This window comes from Benincasa hispida, chromosome 11 (assembly GCF_009727055.1).
Source record: "Benincasa hispida cultivar B227 chromosome 11, ASM972705v1, whole genome shotgun sequence".
Taxonomy (NCBI): Eukaryota; Viridiplantae; Streptophyta; class Magnoliopsida; order Cucurbitales; family Cucurbitaceae; genus Benincasa; species Benincasa hispida.
In genome coordinates, this window is record NC_052359.1 from 39,503,983 (window position 1) to 39,523,660 (window position 19,678).

A 19,678-nucleotide genomic window follows, 5' to 3' on the forward strand; every position below is an offset into this window, starting at 1 on the left:
GTACATGATTAAGGTTGAGTACCTTATTCTGGTAACACTATTGGATGCGACCTACTCTGTAGTTGTTACAAGTTATTGTAAAGATACTACAAACGAAGTGATCCATATTCATTCATGTATTGACATGAGGAGTGGGGGCGTCCTATGTAATGAGTTTGCATAAGATCAGACCAAGAAATAAGTCACTCTTACTTTATAACACTGTTTATTGTATAAGACTAACTATTTCACTTAGATGACCTAGGTAACTCGATATTAATCCTGAGATAACTATGAACTGCTGTTTATTCGAGATTATATTTAGATCTGCATAGGTGAGGGTTGGCTCAACAGCGTCGGTCCAATAAGACTCCCATTTCAAGTATAAGGGCGAGTAGATAGCTGGGGACATAAGGCGCAAGACAGAATTCACGCCTACCTGATTTAGGGATAGGAGAAAGGTTGTTCTCTTAACTACTGAATTCATGTCTTGAATAAGGGGTCCCACCCTCTCACTGGGCTAAGAGGGATCTGGTTTAGTGATTGAATCACAAACCAATTGTTCATTAGAGGATTAGTGGGAACTTAAGAAGACGTAATCTCAAAGATAAAACAAACATTTAACCCAGCCATTATTACGAACAATCTGTGAAGGTTCAACTTACTAATTATGGTTAAATCATGTGCACATAATATATCTACAGTGAGGGAAGTGCAACTATGGGCTTTAGTGGAGTGAACCATTAGTTAACAAATTAGGATTAATTCGATATAAAAAGTTTAGTAGATCATTAGAGCCCATGATCTGTGGGTCCATGAGATCCCCTACTAGCTCGTAAATGGATTAGCCTTAGAGTAGCGTGATAAGTTAATTTGAAATGTTCAAATTAGAATTAGGGAATTAGTAATTATATGTGATATAATTACACGTTTAATTTTGGAATTAAACAGAATTAGAGGATTAACTAATATTTAAATATGATTTAAGTATTAAATTCATAAAAGTGAAATTTGTATAAAATTAATTTAATATTTGATATTAAATTAATTAAAGTTAATTAAATTATTAAATTATTTATGTATTATTAATTAGAAAATTAATTTATGAAAATAATTTTGTAAAATTAATAATAATTTCAAGTTTTAAAATCAAAATTGATTTTGGAAATCAATTTGTAAAATTGGAAAAACACAAAATGAGAAAAGATGGAAAATCCCACTCAACCAAGTAGCTCACTCAAAACCCACTTGCTTTTGCTTCAATTCATCATGCATGAGCTGCATCTCATGCAACTTTCTTCTTTGCATGAATGTCCTGTAATAAATAGAGAAGATGGAAGTGGAAATCGGGCATGCAATAGCTGATGAACTTGCTGAAGTTTTGTTGAAAACTTGTAAAGTTGAAGAAGTGTTCTTCAAGTTGCATCAGTGAGCTTCTTCTTCAAATTCATTTCGTTCAAGCTTATTTTGAGTCCCACAACTCAATCTAAGGCTCCAAGAGAATCGTAGAAAAGACCTTGAGGTGGTTCATAAGAAGAATTGGAGAAGATTTGTAGCTGAATTCGAGTTTAAAGAAGTTCTACAAAGGTATGACTTGAAACCCTCTTATTATTGTATGAGCATGCTTTATCTACAGCCATAATTAATGAATTAGAATGTTGATTGATCCTTGTTGCTACCGCTGTATGCTGATATACTCCTTCAAGTTCATCACCAAGCTGGGTTACCAACTTCCATATGTCTTTATTTGTTTACGTGTTGTTAGTATTTTTGTTGTTTTAGTGGTTGCCAGTGCTTTCTGTTTAACATCCATATATCGAGTGAAGAGTCATCCTATCACTTTTCCACTCCTGTCTATAAGGACAGTCCTTTGATCGGTATAGGTAAAGGTTATCTGATTCGCCAACTCAATAAGCATACCATTTTAGGGATTTATCTGATTAGAGAGTTGATAGCTACACAAGATGAATTGTTTCCAATCACACCAGATTGGACGTTTCCTTTTAAACTAATGTATGATGCAAGTGATGCGACACTAGGTGCTATGCTGGGTCAACGCACAGACAAAATGATTCAACCAATTTACTACACCAACAAAACTCCCAATGAGGCACAAGAGAATTACACTACCGTTGAGAAAGAACTCTTGGTCATGGTCTTTTCTGTTGAAAAAATTAGAGCATATCTAGTAGGGTCCAAGGTGATTGTGCATACTGATCACTCTATGATCAAGTACCTTATGGCAAGAAAGATGTCAAACCAAGGTTAATCCAATGGATCCTATTACTACAAGATTTTTACCTTGAAGTAATGGATCAAAACGAGATGGAAAACCAGGTGTTGATCACTTGTCTCTGCAGTGATGGGTTTCTTGATGAATAACTCTTTCACGTTGAAGAAAAAGAACTCTAGTTTACAGATATTGTTAATTAAGTTGTTTATAAGAAGTGACCCAAGAATTTCAATCACCACCAATGCAAGAAAATCTTTCACGACTGCAAGTTCTATCGCTGGGATGAACCCTACATGTACAAGTTAGGGACTAATCACATCCTATGAATTCTAGAAATGAAGATGCAGCAGATTCTGTCAAAAAATTCTTGAGGCTCTTTATGGCGGGCATTTTGGTAGCCAAAGGACAACTGCAAAGGTTTTGAAAAGTGGATTCTTTTGGCCCACACTTTTTAGAGATGCATGTGAGTATGTTATAAACTGCGGAAAATGTCAAAGGACTGGAAATATTGGTCGTCGAGATGAGATGCCCCTGACCACCATTCTGGAAGTAGAACTATTTGATGTGTGGAATATCGATTTCATGGGACCATTTCCACCATCATGTGGTCATCAATATATATTGGTTGCATTTAACTGTGTGTCTAGGTGGGTTAAGGTTATTTGTGTGCTAAGAATGACACAATAATTGTGTCAAAATTTCTTAAGAATAATATTGTTCGTGCTTTGAGATGTCACATACGCTCATAAGCGATGAAGGTCACTTTGTTAATTGCTTACTCCTAAACTCTTGTCTAAATTTCAGGTGAACTATAAGATCACCACTACCTATCATCCACACACCAATGGCCAAGCGAAGATATCAAATTGTGAGATTAAATCTATTCTAGAAAAAGTGGTAAATGCTTCAGAAAAAGATTGGGCGGAGCGCCTTGATGAGGGCTTATGAGCCTATCGCACTATGTATAAGACTTCCATTGGGATGTCACCTTATGCGTTAATGTATGGCTAGGCCTAACACCATCCTCTAGAATTAGAACCCAAGGCGTTATGGGCACTAAAAAACATAATTTGAATCTTGAGTTGGTAGGTGAAGCAAGAAAGTTGCAACTCAATGAGCTTGAAGAATAGAGGCTCAACACATATGAGAATGCAAAAATCTAGGAAGAGAAAACAAAGTATTGGCACGACAGACATCTCTGTAATTAAGGTTAGACAGAAAGTATTACTACTCATGTTTACATCTCTTTCTAGAAAAGTTGAAGTCACGATGTTTTGGTTCTTTCATTATTAAAGAAGTTTTTTTTTGCATGGAATAGTAGAGGTTGCAAATGAGGATGGCTCCAACGCGTTTAAAGTAAACAATCAACGAATTAAACTATACCATGGAGGCGATATTGAAAGAGAAAATGTCTCCGTAGACCTTGCTGACCTCGAGTAAAAGATGAATGTGGAGATGGTCCCTACAATAAGAATGACCACATATTATCAAGGACGCATCTCAAACTCTTCTTTTGTGCTTTTGTTTGGTTTTCTTTATTGCTTTAATATTTGCTTCTTTTTAGCTATTTTCTTTTGTAAAAATTGGTTGCTTGATTGTTTAGAATGATTAGGAAATCGAAAGATTGATACGTTGAGTGTAAGGTGTGGAAAGGTAATAACTCATAACATCTAACACACTCAACGCAAGAGAGGGTACCCCAAGGGTTTCGACCGTTAGTGGGATTTGAAAGGACTTCGAACACGTTCACCGTTCTTACACGTCATGTCTTCTTTTTATTAAATGTGTCATCATTAAGGGAGATTAGAAGAGAAATCCGATCTTCACTCTCTCAAAGAAATACGAAGGCTATAAATAGGTTTTCCGCGAAATCTATTTCAGTAGAGCATATGATGTCGATGGCCCGAGGTAGAAGGCAGACATGTTCAAAAAAACCATTAACGATCCAAACCAGGAAAGAGGTACGACAGAGAGTTTCAGCCGTCTTTGATTGAATGGAAGTTTCCTGTCATTTTTACAGAGAAAATGAAATGAAACAACTGATCATTTGATGATGTCATGCTTAATTTCACGTGTCCACTCACGCCTATAAAACCTTCGCTCCTTCTTCTTCTCCTCTTTCGTTCCCCATTTTGAGCTCTTAGAGCCCTTGAATTCCTTGCACTCCGACGACCATTCTAATCAAGAACCACCGATAATCTCTTCCTTTTTTCCCTCGATTTTCTTCTATCCTACCCAATGAGTCCAAAAAGACATTTCCAAGGTTTCTTCCATTGTGCCATTTTCTTCCCAAAATAAACGGCTGGCTCCTTCATCTTCTCAATCCCCTCGTCGCCAATTTCAATTGGCTATTCTAGTTAGTGAAACTCATCCTTCCTCTCCCCATTCTCAGCCTCACTAAAGGATTTGCTCATTCATACACTTACCAAGACGTCTGCTGAAAATTCCTTCACTTCGGCCCTCAATGTATAGCCTAACTCCTGTGGTAAATGTCTGGCTCTATTTTGTTAAGAAAAAACTGCTCCCAACCATGCACAATAGCTCTATTTCAAAGGACAAAGTAATGGCTATATTCTGCATCATGCGATGCATACTAATGGACGTCAAGTGCATCATCGCAGCCCAAATTTGGGCTATGTTTTTCAAGCCAAGAGGAAAGTTATTCTTCCCCTTCCTTATAACAAAGTTATGTGCTAGCTAAGGCATTTTGGAAAATGAAGAAGAAGAGGTGTCTGTCCGGGTAGTCATCATAAATAGCACTCTCCGATGGCTATTGAGAGATTTGGCACTTCAACCAGAGGCAGTTAAACAAGAAACGACCTTCTCAATCACAGACTATACCTCTATCGCAACCTCATCAACACAAAAGAAGAAAATTGGTGAAAAGGTTTTTTGAAACCCTCGCATCGAGTGCTAAAGTTGAATATTTACTCAACATGCCTTCTTTGCTTGTTGGAGAAGGAAATTTGACCATATCGCCTCGGGCTGAAAATATAGAGAGATCGCCCTCCCTTCATCTTGAATTGGTTGTAAGAGAAAAAGAAAAAGAAATTGAGAAAGAAAAATCTCCTCCACCGCAACCTAAGCAACAGACTCCATCTCCACACTATGATGAATCGAAAGTTGAGATCATTTCTCCATCTCACTAGCAATTGAGAAGGGAGTCTCCAATATTGTCAGCGGACTTAAATGAATGCCCTTCCATCCTTCCTATTGAACCTTTCCTTCCTCTCTTACCGCTTAAACCAGGGGAGAAAATGCCTTCACTGCCTCCAAAAAAAGATAAAAGCAAGGCTTTCATTTCTGAGGAGTCAGTGATCTCAGGCGTTCATCCGCCAACGCCTACTATTGATCACCCAAGCCTCCCTCGCCCCACTACTTTTCAAATGGGTGAAGGATCAGGCATTAGTGAGGCTAGGAGGTATCCACCTCGCATCCCAAGATCAACACAACAGTCCTTCTTTGCCTGAAGATGAAACAGTTGACACAAACTTGACTTGCATAAATCCTTGCATGATGACCTCTGGGAACCACTCTTCGGGAGTCTCAGTGAGTTTTTGCGCTAAAGAGAAACACTTATGCAACAAAAATGAGAGCCCGCGCAACAAAAAATCGAGTTGCGAGAATTTATCCAATGACAATCTCAACAATTTCAATGCCAGCAGATTTTGATGAGGAATTTTATTCAGCATCAGAAGCAGAGGCAACATGAACAATTTCGCTTCACACTTTAATACATTCAAAAAGTCCTTGCTCAGCTAATCACAGGACCATCCCTTCTGCCACATCTCCAACAACCCTTTCAATTTCATGAAGAAGAATTTTTTCCAAATGTTACACAAATGGGAGGGTTTCTAAGATATCGATTTAGTATCTACCATTTAGGGAACATAAAATTAGGCGCATAATTTAATCTTTTCCATTAATGTCGTTTCAAATATCCCCTTTTTTTCCTCTTTTAAGAAGCGTTCAATTTAATTCAGGGGTTTCTATGACTTTTCAACCTATTTTTCTTTTAAATATCCCACCCATTAGGCTATTCATGAAAATTAGCTATTAGTGTAATTGGACCTATTAAAATAGATTAGTAGTGTATAAAGCCCTTATAATTTTGAGAAATTGGAGCGTATGGTGGATTTTAGGGCTTGGTTTTGAAATATGACAAAACCGGCAAATAATAAGATTTATGGCAACTCCGTGACATGCACATGGTCGCGAATTTTCAAGTCCTTATTTTACCGTTGTCTAGTACATAACTTTTATTATTGTTGAAACTACAAATATATGGTAAGTGTAGAATAATAGACAATGACGAGGTTTGTATACCAGATAATTGTTGATGCCTTAGTTCTTCACCTTCCCTCTAATTGTTCATTTGAAAAACTAAAAATAACCGTCTTCCTCAAAATAACCATCCTCCCCTAAAAACGTCCTTCCTGATTTTTATCACGTAGTTAACATTTCAATGCATATTTTATCATTAATTTAGATTCTGTTTGAACACTTTTCAAATTAATCTCACTTAAATTAAATATCCTGAATTTTTTTATCAAAATTATATTTTAAATATCCATATATTATCAAATTTCATTTTAATAATCAAATTTTAAATTTATTTAAATGTTTAGGTTGTTTTTCATTATTTTAAACATATTCTTAATAAATAAACATGATATTTTTTTTCCATATTTTTTAAGGTTTAAATTGTTTTGTATATGTTATTAGATTCAATTGTACATATTTCATATTTAGTCCCTATTTTAGCTGACATTTTGATAATATCTAATTTGCTCTTAGTTGGTTCGTATGGCTGAAATATTAAATACAGTGTAAATGTAGAGCTTTATTAATAACCAAGATATAAATATAGTGTAAGTAGAGAGCTTGATTAATAACAAGGATATAAATACAAGGTAATTGGAAAGCTTGATTAATAACCAAATTAATCATATTATAATCTAACGGATCCATTTTCAAAACTGAAACTGAGCGTCATTCCGTAATTTTTGCCTTCCTTTGAAATTTGAATTTATTTTTAATATTCAAATTAGATTTTGATAACTACTTCACAAATTGATTTAAAACAAACCAATTTCTTCCTTGTTTTTCTCCTCCTAATTGATTCAAATTAGTTATGGAATTTAATTAACCTATATTTACACATATAATGTAATTGTAATGTAAGGTTAGATAGTTATTTTCCATATATTCAAATTTTAGTTATGGATTTTATCTTTATAACTTGATTTATAAGTCATGGGTTGGATAAAGTCAAAATTTGGCTTGGTTTGAATTTAATGGATATTTTGCAATCTAATAAATTAGATTTACGATAGTCTAAATTAACATATTTTTGTTTTCAAATTTTTTATTAGAGACTTTGAATGTAAGTTTCATAATGTATTTCTTTTGCTTTCAAATTTTTAGAGCGAAACTTAAATTTATTAGAAAAGAAAATTATTTTATAATAGATATAAAAATTAGATCTAGGTATTTGGAATTTAAGATGGAAAATAAAAATTTCACTTAGGGATTGTTTGGGGTGTTGGGTTGAGATAGGATATCTGAAGTTCATATGTCTGTGGAGTTCATATATTCTGTGGAGTTTATATGTCTATGTTTCGGGTGTAGAGTTATTTAGTTGAGTTCATATGTTTGTGTTTGGGGTGCAGAGTTAAGTTCATATCTCTGGTATCTGATACAATTTTTTGAACTCTAAATAATATGCTTTTATGATTACTATTTTTGTTTTGAAACTTTTTTATTCAATAATTCTACCCATCTTTGTTGGAATAAATATGGATTGTAATTTTTTTCTTTTAATTTTCAGAACTTTTATTTCTTTCTTTCTTTTTTGGGCAATGCACAACCATTAACCCATTAATTTCTGGTAGAAATATGATTAAAGAAAATGAGAAAATAAAGCAAAATCAAAACTTTCTAATCAACTTTTCTCCATGAATTTCATTATCATCTTCTTCTTTTTATTCTTATTCCTATTGTTACTCTATATTTTTACTATGTCATGTATGTTTTTTTTTTTTTTTTAATTAAATCTCCCCCATCATCGTAACAGTCAATGGAATGTCATCACATTTCTTCAACAGTTTCACTTTCATTTCCTCTAAATTTGGAGGATCATCAAAGAAAAAAATCTCTATTTTTCACTAATTCTTGTTGGAAAATGTTCAAGGAAACAAATTTTCATATGATAGTTTTTTGCTATATGTTACATACTTTTCAACTACATACATACTTTTCGGCTAAATATCCTTAACACTCATTTGATATATGAATTCATTACGTATAAATATTGCACTTAATGTAGACAAAATAATATTTTTTATATAATCAACAACCATACAACATACTGTAACAGTCGTCAGTCTTATAGTAGTTGAAATAGGTTTTCGAAGTTGATTATCGAAGATGATTTTTGCTAGAGTTTATAGCCAAGGTGGTTATCGGAGCCTAAAATTGATCATGAAGGTGTATCGGAGTTGGGTGTCAAAGTTTGTCATCGGAAGTGATTTTCAAATCCCGGAGTTGGTCAGGCAAAAGTGGTCGTTGAAGTTGATCATCGAATATGATTTTCGCTAGAGATTGTAGTCGGAGGTGACTGTCGGAGCCCAAAGTTAGTCGCATGAAGATGGTATTAGAGTTGGTTGTCGGAGTTTGTCGTTGAAGGTGGTTGTCGAAGCCTTGAGTTGGTCGTCGGAGTTAGGTCTGTCTCTTATACACATCTAGATGTGTATAAGAGACAGGCCTGGAGTTAGTCATCGGATTTTTCATCGAAGGTGGTTGTCGAAGCCCAAAGTTAGTCGCATGAAGATGGTATTAGAGTTGGTCGTCGGAGTTACTCGCTCAAAGGTAATCGTTAAAGGTGATTTTCATCGGAGTTTGTAGTTGGAGGTGGTTGTCGAAGCCTATGAAGGTGATTATCGGAGTTGGTCATCGTAGTTTTTTGTCAGAGCCAATAGGTCATCAAAGTTGGTAGCGCGAAGGTGGTCATCAAAGTTAGGCCATCGGAGGTGGTTATCGGAGGTCAGAATTGGTTGTCAGAGTTGGTCGTGCGAAGTTTGTCGAAACTCGGAGTTGGTCGCCAGAACTGTCATCAGAGGTGGTTGTCGGAGTCCAAATTTCGTCACCGGAATTTGTCATCGGAGGTGGTTATTGGAGCCCAGAGTTGGTCGCTGCCATCAGAGGTGGTTTTCGGAGTCCAGAGTTGGTCACCGAAGTTTTCATCAGAGGTGGTTGTCGGAGTCCAGAGTTGGTCGCCGAAGTTTTCATGAGAGGTGGTTTTCGGAGCCTGGAGTTAGTTATCGGAGAGTGACAGTGGCCGATGGGTGGAGCCACTGAAAACATGGAAAGAAGGGAAAGTTGAGGTGAGTTGGTAAAGTATACTAACTCAACTCCACCAACATTTAAAGTCGGTGGACCAAACAATGAGTTGGTATATTATACCAACTCAACTCAACTCATGTGGGTGAGCCAAACACCCCCTTATATTCATATAAAAGTTGAGTTAAAATAACATTTTAAAAAAAAACCTAAGTTTTAGGTTATTGCTCTCAATATATATATATATATTTAGAACATTATTTTATTAAGATTTTGTAAGTTAAAAAAACATTTAAAAAAAAAAGAAAATAAAGAAAAATAAAGAAACCTAATTTTCTACCATGCCTCACAAAGTCACCTCCTTCTCTTCTTTCACGAGTTTCCTCCTTTGCATGAAGAGCAACGTCGCCGTCTGTGCCATTCTGCTCAACTGCAGTCTACCACGAGCCATTCTGCCACACCCATCTACTACCTCACACGGCCATTTGTGTTGAGACTACCTCCATGGTGAAGGGTAGCATAGATAAGTGTCATGGATCTTCCTCTCCCATTCACTCTCTCTTTTTTTTCTTAATATCTTTTTGGCTGCTATTTACCATATACCATCACTACTATCGTTGTGTGGTTGTAAGAGTAATGGGCCAACAATATTTAGGTGAGTATTAGGGATGTTTTGTGAGTTTTTGTTAAAGTTTTAGTTTTATGTGATATGGCTTGCTTCAATTAAATTAAAGATTGTTTTGGAGTTTGTTGTAAATTTTAGTTGCTTTCGTGGTAGAGGTGTTTGACAACATTCGATATAATGTAATGCAACAATATAGTATATTTGCATATATTACAGTATATTTACGCTTTTTTGAATTTGTTTTAGTTTGTAATGTTTGGTTTTATCAATTTTAATGTGTAGTGATAGTTTTCATATTTACTAATTAGTATTTTCTTATTTTAAAAATTGTTTTGCCATTTTTACAAATTTAAAAACACTTTATTGTTTTTCCAAACGAAAATTTAAAATTGGTTATTTGTCTTAAGCCCTGTAATTTTCCTTTAGGCCTCCACGTTCGGCCCTGTATCTGTTTTCGAAACCCAACAAAGCCTTCATATATCCAATAGGCCCAGAGAATTACGCACGTGCTACGTGCGTGATTGACCACACACTCTCATAAATATATATAAAATGTTTTCCACTTCGGGGATTTAGTTCTAAATTTCCTGGTCTGTAGCTTCTTGTTCGCGGGAGAAAATTTTGTACACTTGAATCCTCAACTACACAGTTTAATTCGTTCAATGGCCTTTCTGTTTCAGAAATTTCAAGAGGTAAATGTTCTTAATTTTCTTGAGAAAGCGCTGGAAAATGATGAGAAATGGAGAGAAAGATAGAGAATGTAGGTTAATATTCGAGTGTTAGCTAAAGATCCATTACTGAATTCAAGCCAGCTTCATTCTTCTCGGGCGTTCTATGAATTTATGTACTCATCCATATTGATATGTTTATATGGAGATTTCTTAGTTGAATTAACTAGTTTCTCGGTTTGTGGTTTTTCATTTTAATTAAGCTTGTTCTATATTTCTGCTTTTGCGCTTTCGATGTGAGACTGTCTGAATTTAATTAAGAGATCGGCATTCTTGTATTCTGAGTATGTTCTTTTGATTGTATCATCAATCACGGTCTTTATGGTTGTTTAATTAATGCAGCATCTTATCCAGAGAAAGAGAATACAGCTTCAAAATAATGATATTAGTAGTAAACTTGATGGAAAAACGTTCTAGTAAAGTAAGTGTATTGAAATTGAGGAATTTGTGGGACCTTGCAATTAAACTAGTAGAGTTTCAGATTGGTAGGACGCTTCTCCACCATGTGGTTTATATACACTTGCGTATTCATGTTTTACAAGAATATGTGGTTGTCACATTGCTAATCTTAAGGTGACAGGAACCTTGATTTCTGAAGTTCTTCTCGTAGTTCCTCCTTTGGTAACTTTCCTTCTAATGGGGTGGATGTATTTCTTGATGTGCTTAAGATTGATCTTCTCTATTATTTAAGATGCTTGCAAGTTATATGTCAGGCAACCATGTATACCCGCATCTTTTGTCTTATTTAGAGAACTAAATAGAGGTCACGATGTGGTATTGCTAGGCCTCTAATGACAAATACTAGTTTTAGGAGGGGTCACAAGGCAAAAGATCACCAGACAATTAGTTAGTGGAAATCGTTTTATATTGGGGGGAGTGAGGGATAGCTTTTAAAGGGCAGTAGTGTGTTAGAGGGTGGTACGTTTTAATTGGCAATAGAACCGTGTGTTGGGATTGCAAAGGAGAGAGTACAATACTAGCCCTCTCGATTTTGAGGGGTTGTTTTATGTTCTTGTGTTGTTGAATTTTGTTTCTGCTCTTAATTTCAATCAAATGGTAAGGTGACGACCTTACAATTGTCTGAAATTTTTCTTACCAATGTTGTTCCCATTACATTCTAAAATGAATACCATAATATGCCCTGTCTGATTTATTTTTATTTTTATTTTTATTTGTACTGATGTTTATACACTCTTACAAATTCAGGCTGTGAAGGTTCTTGCAAAAAATCCAATGTTTGCAAGGGATCCAAGGCGGCTACAGTTTGAAGCAGATATGAACCGCTTGTTCCTTTTCACCAGGTCATTTAACTTTCTATTGTACCACGTGGTTCCAAAATTCAGTTTAACTGCTCCAAACTTTTGTGTGTCCATGGAAATTCCAGTCCTAGGTCTATTGTCCATAAAAATCTCCAAGGCCCATTTTCTTCTTGACAGTTCTTCTAGTGCTAATCATGCTCATTTGTCTTGTACTGGAATATGAATCAAGATAATTAGTATCAAAATATTTTATCCTGACTGCATCATTGCTAGTTTGGATGCCATAAAAAATATTTCTTGGCAGGTTTAGGGTTTACTTGGGTTTTTGGACAATCATAGAATAAGGGCTAGGGTTTAGTGGGTTACGGTGATTAAAGCTTTTCTTTCCATAGGGGTTTTTGGGAAAACATAGAATTAGGGCCAGGGTTTAGTGGAGTATGGTGGTTATGGGTATTTTTTGGGAGATCTGGCGTGAAAGGATTAGAAAATTTTCATGAAGGTAGGTAGTAGCTATTCCTATTATGCTATAATTTTGCTTTCTACCTGCTTCTCGGGGGCTATGGTAATGTTTTTTTTGTAATCGTTCTCTTTTTAGGATTTGTACCAACTAGTGAGGATTTTAATAATCTGTTTGGCTTCTTTGTTGATGTCTCGTTTATTTCTTCTACCCCTCTGCTTTGTATATGTTGTTTGAATGGTATATTTGTTTCTTATTCCACAGAAAATCTTAATCTTTTTTATTTCTTATTTTTTTATCTGTAGCTAAACTGAATTTCTTTTATTGTAAATTGTTATGGCATCAATTGATCTGTTCATAACATTACCTAGTCACCCTTATCCTATCAATTCATCCCCTATCATCGCGTTCACTAACTGGGGTCCGGATGAAGGTTCCTTTGTTAGGTATAAATCCTTTTGAGTTTCCATCTCTCTTCACAGCGGAAAAGAAAAATGATGGCAGAACTTTCAGAATGTGACCTGCTCAAGCTTATACTTCGGCAAGTTTATATTCATTTGTATGCTTCGTTAGTATTCATCTTATAAACAAAAACAAATGAACAGTAGAATCTTTGGAGCAGTAGAGATCCTATAGGGATGTTTGGTCCCTTGTTAGATTCCATGATTCTCTTTGGGCTTTGGTGACAAGATCTTTTTGTAATTACTCACTATGTTTTATTTTATTGGATTGGAGCTCTGTTTTGTAGTTTGTTATTTGGCTCTCCTTTTTTGTTTTCCCTTGTATTCTTTCATTTTCTTTCTCAATGAAAGTTTGGTTTACCATATATATATATGAAAGGCATTCGTCTCATAAAATTTTGAACCTCCAGCTACAACCGTTTGGGAATGAATGCTGCTGAGGCTGATGCAGAGGAGATCATTGACATGGCCACTAAAGCTTCTTTTGCTGATCAACAAAAGCAAGTACAAGAGAACATCCACTCGCAGGTTAAAAGTTTTTGCATGCATATGGATGAAATTCTTCTTCCAGATACGAGGAAGAGCAATGAACCTGCAGAATCCCCTGAAAAATCCAGTGATGCTGTTCGAAAAAGTGGTCTTAGTTTTGCTGTTGGCAGAACTAGTCCACCTACTGATATGGCTGGTTAGATTCTCTTGCTCTAGTCAATTTCTGGAAGGCTCTCTCAAATGTTAAATGTTTACCATGAACTAATCACTCGTTGCTGATGTAATTGGATTTCCCAGACATAAGCAAGATCTTTTTACAATTTGCTTTCCCTAGAAAACTTGGCTTACCTTTCCCAGCGTCAATCCATGTAAATGATATTTAAGTTGCCGGCTTCACATTTTAAATTGTGCATAGTGCTGAAGTTAATAAGTTTTTCATTATGCCATTTTAAATTGTGCATCACCCTGCTCCTGTCTTAAAATACTGAGTGAATATGCGCTAGGTGCTAATAGGATTTCCTAGCTCACCAGCCAAGAGGGTAAAAGATCATCAGCCAAGAAAAATTGAACTCCCTACATGCGTCAGTACCCCAGAAACTAGTTGTTTAGGGTTGGTTGGCAGTTTGCTTTCCACAATAATTTTTAAATTTCTTAAACTATTTACATTGTTTCTTATCCCCAAAAAAAGGAAAAGTAGAACTGTTCACTAGTCTTATTTTTTAGAAAAAAAAAAAAAAAAACATAATGATTCTCATCTCAGTAATAGACTGCTCGTGAGAATAAGCAAATGTTAAGAAAAATAGTTAATAAGCAAATGTTAAGAAAAATAGTTTTTTTTTTTTTAACAGTTAATATGTTCCAAGTCAGTTTTAGAACTCAACTCCCTGCAGCTCGTATAGATATTTTCTTTTGGTAACTAAAGCTTTTTGTCGTTATATCTTTTCTCCTTTCACACCTGTGATGACTACTGGTTACTGATGCATTCACAGCACAGATATCCCAACGACAAGGCCATTGGGACGTTCTGAACTTTCTCAGAAATTAAAGGATGAAATTGGCTACACTCTTGACATCCAGCCATCTCAAATCCCTCACAAGGATGCTGGACAAGGTCTTTTTATAGATGGTGAAGCTGATGTCGGATCTGTTATAGCGATATACCCAGGCGTTATATATTCCCCTGCTCATTATCAATACATTCCTGGATATCCAAGAGTTGATGCTCAGAACCCTTATCTGATCACGAGGTACGACGGAACTGTGATCAATGCCCAACCCTGGGGTTTAGGTGCTGATATCCGCGAGGTATGGCATGGCTTAACTGTACCCGAAAGTAACCCGATCAAACAAGGCGACGAGAAATCAGATCGTCTTTGGCGAATGCTGAGCAAACCTTTAGAAGCCAAACGAGTGGGGCATGGTGGTGATGCTCTAGAACGTAGAAACCCTCTAGCATTTGCTCATTTCGCCAACCACCCAGCTAAGGATATGGTTCCAAATGTCATGCTTTGCCCTTATGATTTCCCCTTGACTGAGAAGGACATGAGAGTTTATATTCCAAATGTATCATTTGCAAATGAAGAAATGAACATGAAGAGGCTCGGTAGCTTTTGGTTCAAGTCTGGACGTTCGAGAATCAACGGATCAGATACTCCCATTTTGAAGACAATTGTTCTGGTTGCAACTCGGGCACTCTGCAATGAAGAAGTGCTCTTAAATTACAGATTGAGCAACTCCAAGCGTCGGCCATCATGGTATACTCCTGTTGATGAAGAGGAAGATAGGAGGAGATGGAGTTGACTCGTCTTGTCAAAGGTATGACACCATTGTTCTGATTTTGTTGGCGAGTTCAGATAATCCTTTCGATAACTTTTCTCCTCAAACTGTAGTAATTTTTTCTTAAGATGGCTATAACTGATGTACAAGAATAAGGCTGACTAAGAGTATACTTAAATTTTCGAAAGCCTGTTCTGAATTTCCATGAGATGAATAGAATTGTTTTGCAATGAAACGTTGTTTGTCTGTTGAGGAATCTGCTTTATCACTTCTTGTGTGATCTTCTAGAAAATCCTCAGAGTTCGTCTTCAAAACAATTGAGGTCAATTCTTCAACTAGTGCAAGCTTGTGGATTCTAAGTAGTTGTACAAAAATGTTGTTGGGAGAAGTTGTACAAACTAAACCAACAGAAAATTGTCCGTACATACCTCAACTATTCTCACAAGACAAGAATTCTATTATATTTTATTGCCAAAGTAACTCATAAGATGTTAAATCTTAAGTAGGTGATCATCCTAATTTCAATTCATCCCAATTCCTTTATATGACTTGATTTTTATTGACCACTAGTTCAATTTTGTGATGGTTAAAATAGACTAAAGTTTTACGTTGAAGTATATATTTTTCAAATGTTTGATTAAATATTATTTTTTTCGTTGTTTTTGTTAGAAGATCTCAAGAAAATTGTACGTATCTACTTTAGATCGGTGAATTTCAATGCATTTAGACACTACAAAACCACAAAATTGATAAAACCAAACTCCCAAAATTAATAATGACCAAGATATTTGAATTTTCCATCTACTTTCAATTTTGATTTCTTTTCGACTATTTTGATTTTAATGTATACTTGAAGAAAAAGGTTTCTCATACCATTCTTTCTCATAGAAAAATGATAATAAAGCCATATTGGAAAGCCACAAATGAGGGGGAAAATTGTATTGATTATTCGCGGAAGCCAAGAAAGTCTAAATGATTTCTGTTCTAATTTACACAACCAATTAAAAGGAAACAAAGGGGTGGGAAAAAAATTCATATTTAAAATACAAGCTTCATCTCAAAGGATGAATAAATACTCACTTGAAAATTTGGATATGAAGCCTTGATCTTTTCTCGCTGGCCTTATCCTAAATTCTAAGAAAACTAACTAGCTATCGAAGAAACCGGGACCTGCTCGAGAAAGAAGCTCCTTGCCAGCATCCTTCCCCATTGCAATCATATCGTCAATAGCGTATGGACCTCGTCTAGAAGTTTCAAGAACTGAAATGGATAGTGAAGAAACAAAGGTAATGATTAAAAGATGAAGACAATCAATGTTCTAGCAATGAAGAGAAGAAGCTAATGAAAATAAGGGTGGAAGTTAATTTCATCTGATCATGGATGATGATCGTAATACCTCGTGTTCCATCTGGGGAAGCCACCAACCCTTTAAATATACAATTGCCATCTTCATCTCTGGAAGCATATCCTGCGATTGGAGTTCGGCAAGATCCATCAAGAGTCTCAAGGAAAGCTCTCTCACAAACAACAGCCAGTCTTGTTTCCTCATGGTTTAATGAGGCTAAGTAATTGGCCTGCACAATGAGAAACCAAATAGAAAAGACATTAAGCATTTCCAAGCAATGAATTTTAATGGTATAATGAGATAAGTCAGCCATTTGAGTAGAAACGATGATTTTCTCAAGAAGACATAGTTATAATGGAAATTGTTAGACTAATATGGGCGAACATCAATTTTATAGCTAACGAAAACGAACCATTTTGTCATCATCGGTTCGACAAGCAATCCCAATAGCTCCCTGAGCAACAGCTGGAAGCATTTCATCAATTGAAAGGATCGAAGTAACGTTTTCTGTCATATTTAAACGCCGAAGTCCAGCTAGAGCCAACAGTGTTGCTTGGACCACACCTTCATTCAGTTTTCTCAACCTTGTTTGGACATTGCCACGAAAATTCTCCAGCACCTAACGAATGATACCAACCAACAACGGAAAAAACGAGAGAGTGTCAGAATCAATCTACAAGATTGAAAATGTAAGACTCTTTGAACATCTATTAAAGCATGTAATGTTCCATCGAGAGTCAAGCATTCTAAATTTAAAGAAAGGACAGGTGGAGCAGTAGGGAATTTTCCAATCTTGTATGAGAAAATAACCGATCGTTATCAAACAATGCATACCCCATTGTATTAGCAATGCATAACAAGGAGAAAGTTGAAATTTGACGAGAGAACATAGACAACAGCAATGTAGTTGAGGTTTTAAAGATCAACCAACTTAGAAAGAAAACCAAAGAGACATTCTTTCTATTGTATTTTCTAGGAGCCTATTTCACACATCAACCGCTGAGACCAACAACCTATTAACTCTTGTAGCAATGTAAACATAGAACAGAAACTTTTTGGACGTTTTTCCATTAAATAACACAGCAAACTTACTTTGAGGGATGGATATCTATTCAGTAGCTGAGACTTTCTTCTCAGTGAAGCTGTCCCAATGATGCTTCCAGCTGGAAGCTCAGCGAGTGAACCTGCACTTAGAGAAATGAAGGCATCGCGGACATCCTCCCTTGGAAGATTACATGGAAGGATGGTCTTTTCAGGTAAGTAAGTCGGTACATCTTTCATTGAGTGAACAGCAATGTCGATGTCACCATTAATAAGTGCATCATCAATCTCTTTAGTAAATAAGCCTTTCCCACCAATGTCTGCAAGTGGCTGAGAGAGTATTTTGTCACCAGTTGTTTTGATTACAACAATCTGAATGGCCCCATCTTCGGCTAGCTCGGGATGGGAGGCCATGAGTTTGTCTCTCGTCTCATGAGCCTGGGCAAGTGCTAATGGGCTGTCCTATACACAGAAAATTATATGTGACAGAAGAAGATAAAGCAACCCAAAACAAGATTTAGATCAACAAGCATATAGAAAATGAAGTAGACTGTGTTTATAGGCATAGCTCCCGGCTTCAGTAAGAAAACTACATGCCCCTTAATTCCTACCAGAATAAACTAACTCTTCTTCATCATTTTTTTTTTTAATGAAAAGATTTCACTGAGAAAAAAATGAAATAATACAAGGGCGTACAAAAAATCAAGTTCGGGGCTCCTAGAAAAAGGGGACCAATCAAGCAAAATAGTATCTATAGAGTAGTTACATAAAAACTTCGAATTTGAAACCTAAAGAGAAACATGAAACCGTATAAGTGAAGAAACATGAAATCTTCAAATTCAAAGCCCCTCTTAGATTTGCTCTTCTTATGAAGAACTCATTCTACTCTAACAGCAGCAGATTGGATCCTAAGATTGATGGCATGAGCAACATGAATACTTTAAATTTAGTAGTCAAGCACATAAAAGTAAGGAAGGTTGTTCGAAACAATTGTTAGCCCTCAGGAATCTATTATTTTCTTTGATTTGGTTCAGTTTCCACCCTTTAGTGTTCTTCATGATCTGATTTACAACCACACAAAAAATGCAACTTCCATACTACATTTGAATTAAGAGTGAACATACAAGTTTTGACATATTCAAGTACAAACAGGAGAGACATACTGAACTTCTTCAACTAACCCAAACTCTTCAAAAATAACTCAATCCCCCACATCATCAAACTCAAATCAGCCAAAAATCAAAATTAGAAACTAAAAACAACCCAAAACCATTAAACCAAAAGAGAACCTAAGAAAGACCCACAAAACAAAAACAAAAAAGTTACCTTCCTCTGGTGCCAATTCTGACGAGAGCGACCTTGGTCTTCTCTGTCTGCTGCTCCACGGCAACAGAGGCTCTTATGAGGCCAAACCCATGAAATTTCTTGGCGCCATTAGAGAAGGCAGGAGGTTTAAGGGAAAGTGAGGAGAACCCAAGAAGAGAAAGGGAGCCAACATTACGAGGACGAGGCATTGGAGAGTGGCTTACAGAAGGGGAAGATAAAACACCCATTTGAGAGAGTGTTTATTTGAGATTGAGAAGAAGAAGAAGAAGAAGGAAAAAAGGGGAAATGGGTTAGCTTAGAAGGGATTGTTTTTGATGACCCAACAGGGGAAATGTCTGCATTCGCGTTGGCGGATAGGATTCTCATCCATTTCAATTCGATTTGCTAAAAAAGAAAACAAAAAAAAAAGGGGGGGGGGGGGGGGGGGGCGGGAGGGGGGGGGGGGGGGGGTCGGTCCTCTTTACAGACCGGTTCAGGAACGGTTTGATCTGTTCATAACTTGGAGTCTTGGACTTGGTTGCATGATTCATTGACTTTTTTTTTTTTTTTCTTACTTTTCAATTAGGATTGGCAAAATTTTTAATTGTGCGTTTTGAAAAATGATAAACATTTTTTAAT

The 19,678-nt window shown here is 36.1% G+C and overlaps 2 protein-coding genes across 6 annotated transcripts; one reads left to right on the forward strand and one right to left on the reverse strand.

The window, feature by feature from the left end:
* The first annotated feature begins 10,750 nt into the window (after positions 1 to 10,750).
* On the forward strand, positions 10,751 to 15,583 carry LOC120089904. 5 transcript variants are annotated; one of them, XM_039047340.1, is made up of 4 exons: positions 10,751 to 10,870; positions 12,113 to 12,207; positions 13,494 to 13,768; positions 14,567 to 15,583. In XM_039047340.1, exons 1-4 carry the CDS (start codon positions 10,841 to 10,843, stop codon positions 15,370 to 15,372), a joined length of 1,206 nt encoding a protein of 401 aa, XP_038903268.1. In that variant the 5' UTR covers positions 10,751 to 10,840; the 3' UTR covers positions 15,373 to 15,583. The 5 variants fall into 5 exon arrangements, with proteins under 5 accessions (XP_038903268.1, XP_038903269.1, XP_038903270.1 ...); XM_039047341.1 differs by lacking the exon at positions 10,751 to 10,870 and adding an exon at positions 11,545 to 11,962; XM_039047342.1 differs by lacking the exon at positions 10,751 to 10,870 and adding an exon at positions 13,056 to 13,163.
* A 674-nt stretch (positions 15,584 to 16,257) lies between these two features.
* On the reverse strand, positions 16,258 to 19,420 carry LOC120092146 (porphobilinogen deaminase, chloroplastic). Its single transcript, XM_039050358.1, has 5 exons — positions 19,061 to 19,420; positions 17,786 to 18,191; positions 17,106 to 17,312; positions 16,745 to 16,922; positions 16,258 to 16,608 (listed from the first exon to the last, which is right to left on the reverse strand). Exons 1-5 carry the CDS (start codon positions 19,285 to 19,287, stop codon positions 16,496 to 16,498), a joined length of 1,131 nt encoding a protein of 376 aa, XP_038906286.1. The 5' UTR covers positions 19,288 to 19,420; the 3' UTR covers positions 16,258 to 16,495.
* Between the last annotated feature and the right edge of the window lie 258 nt (positions 19,421 to 19,678).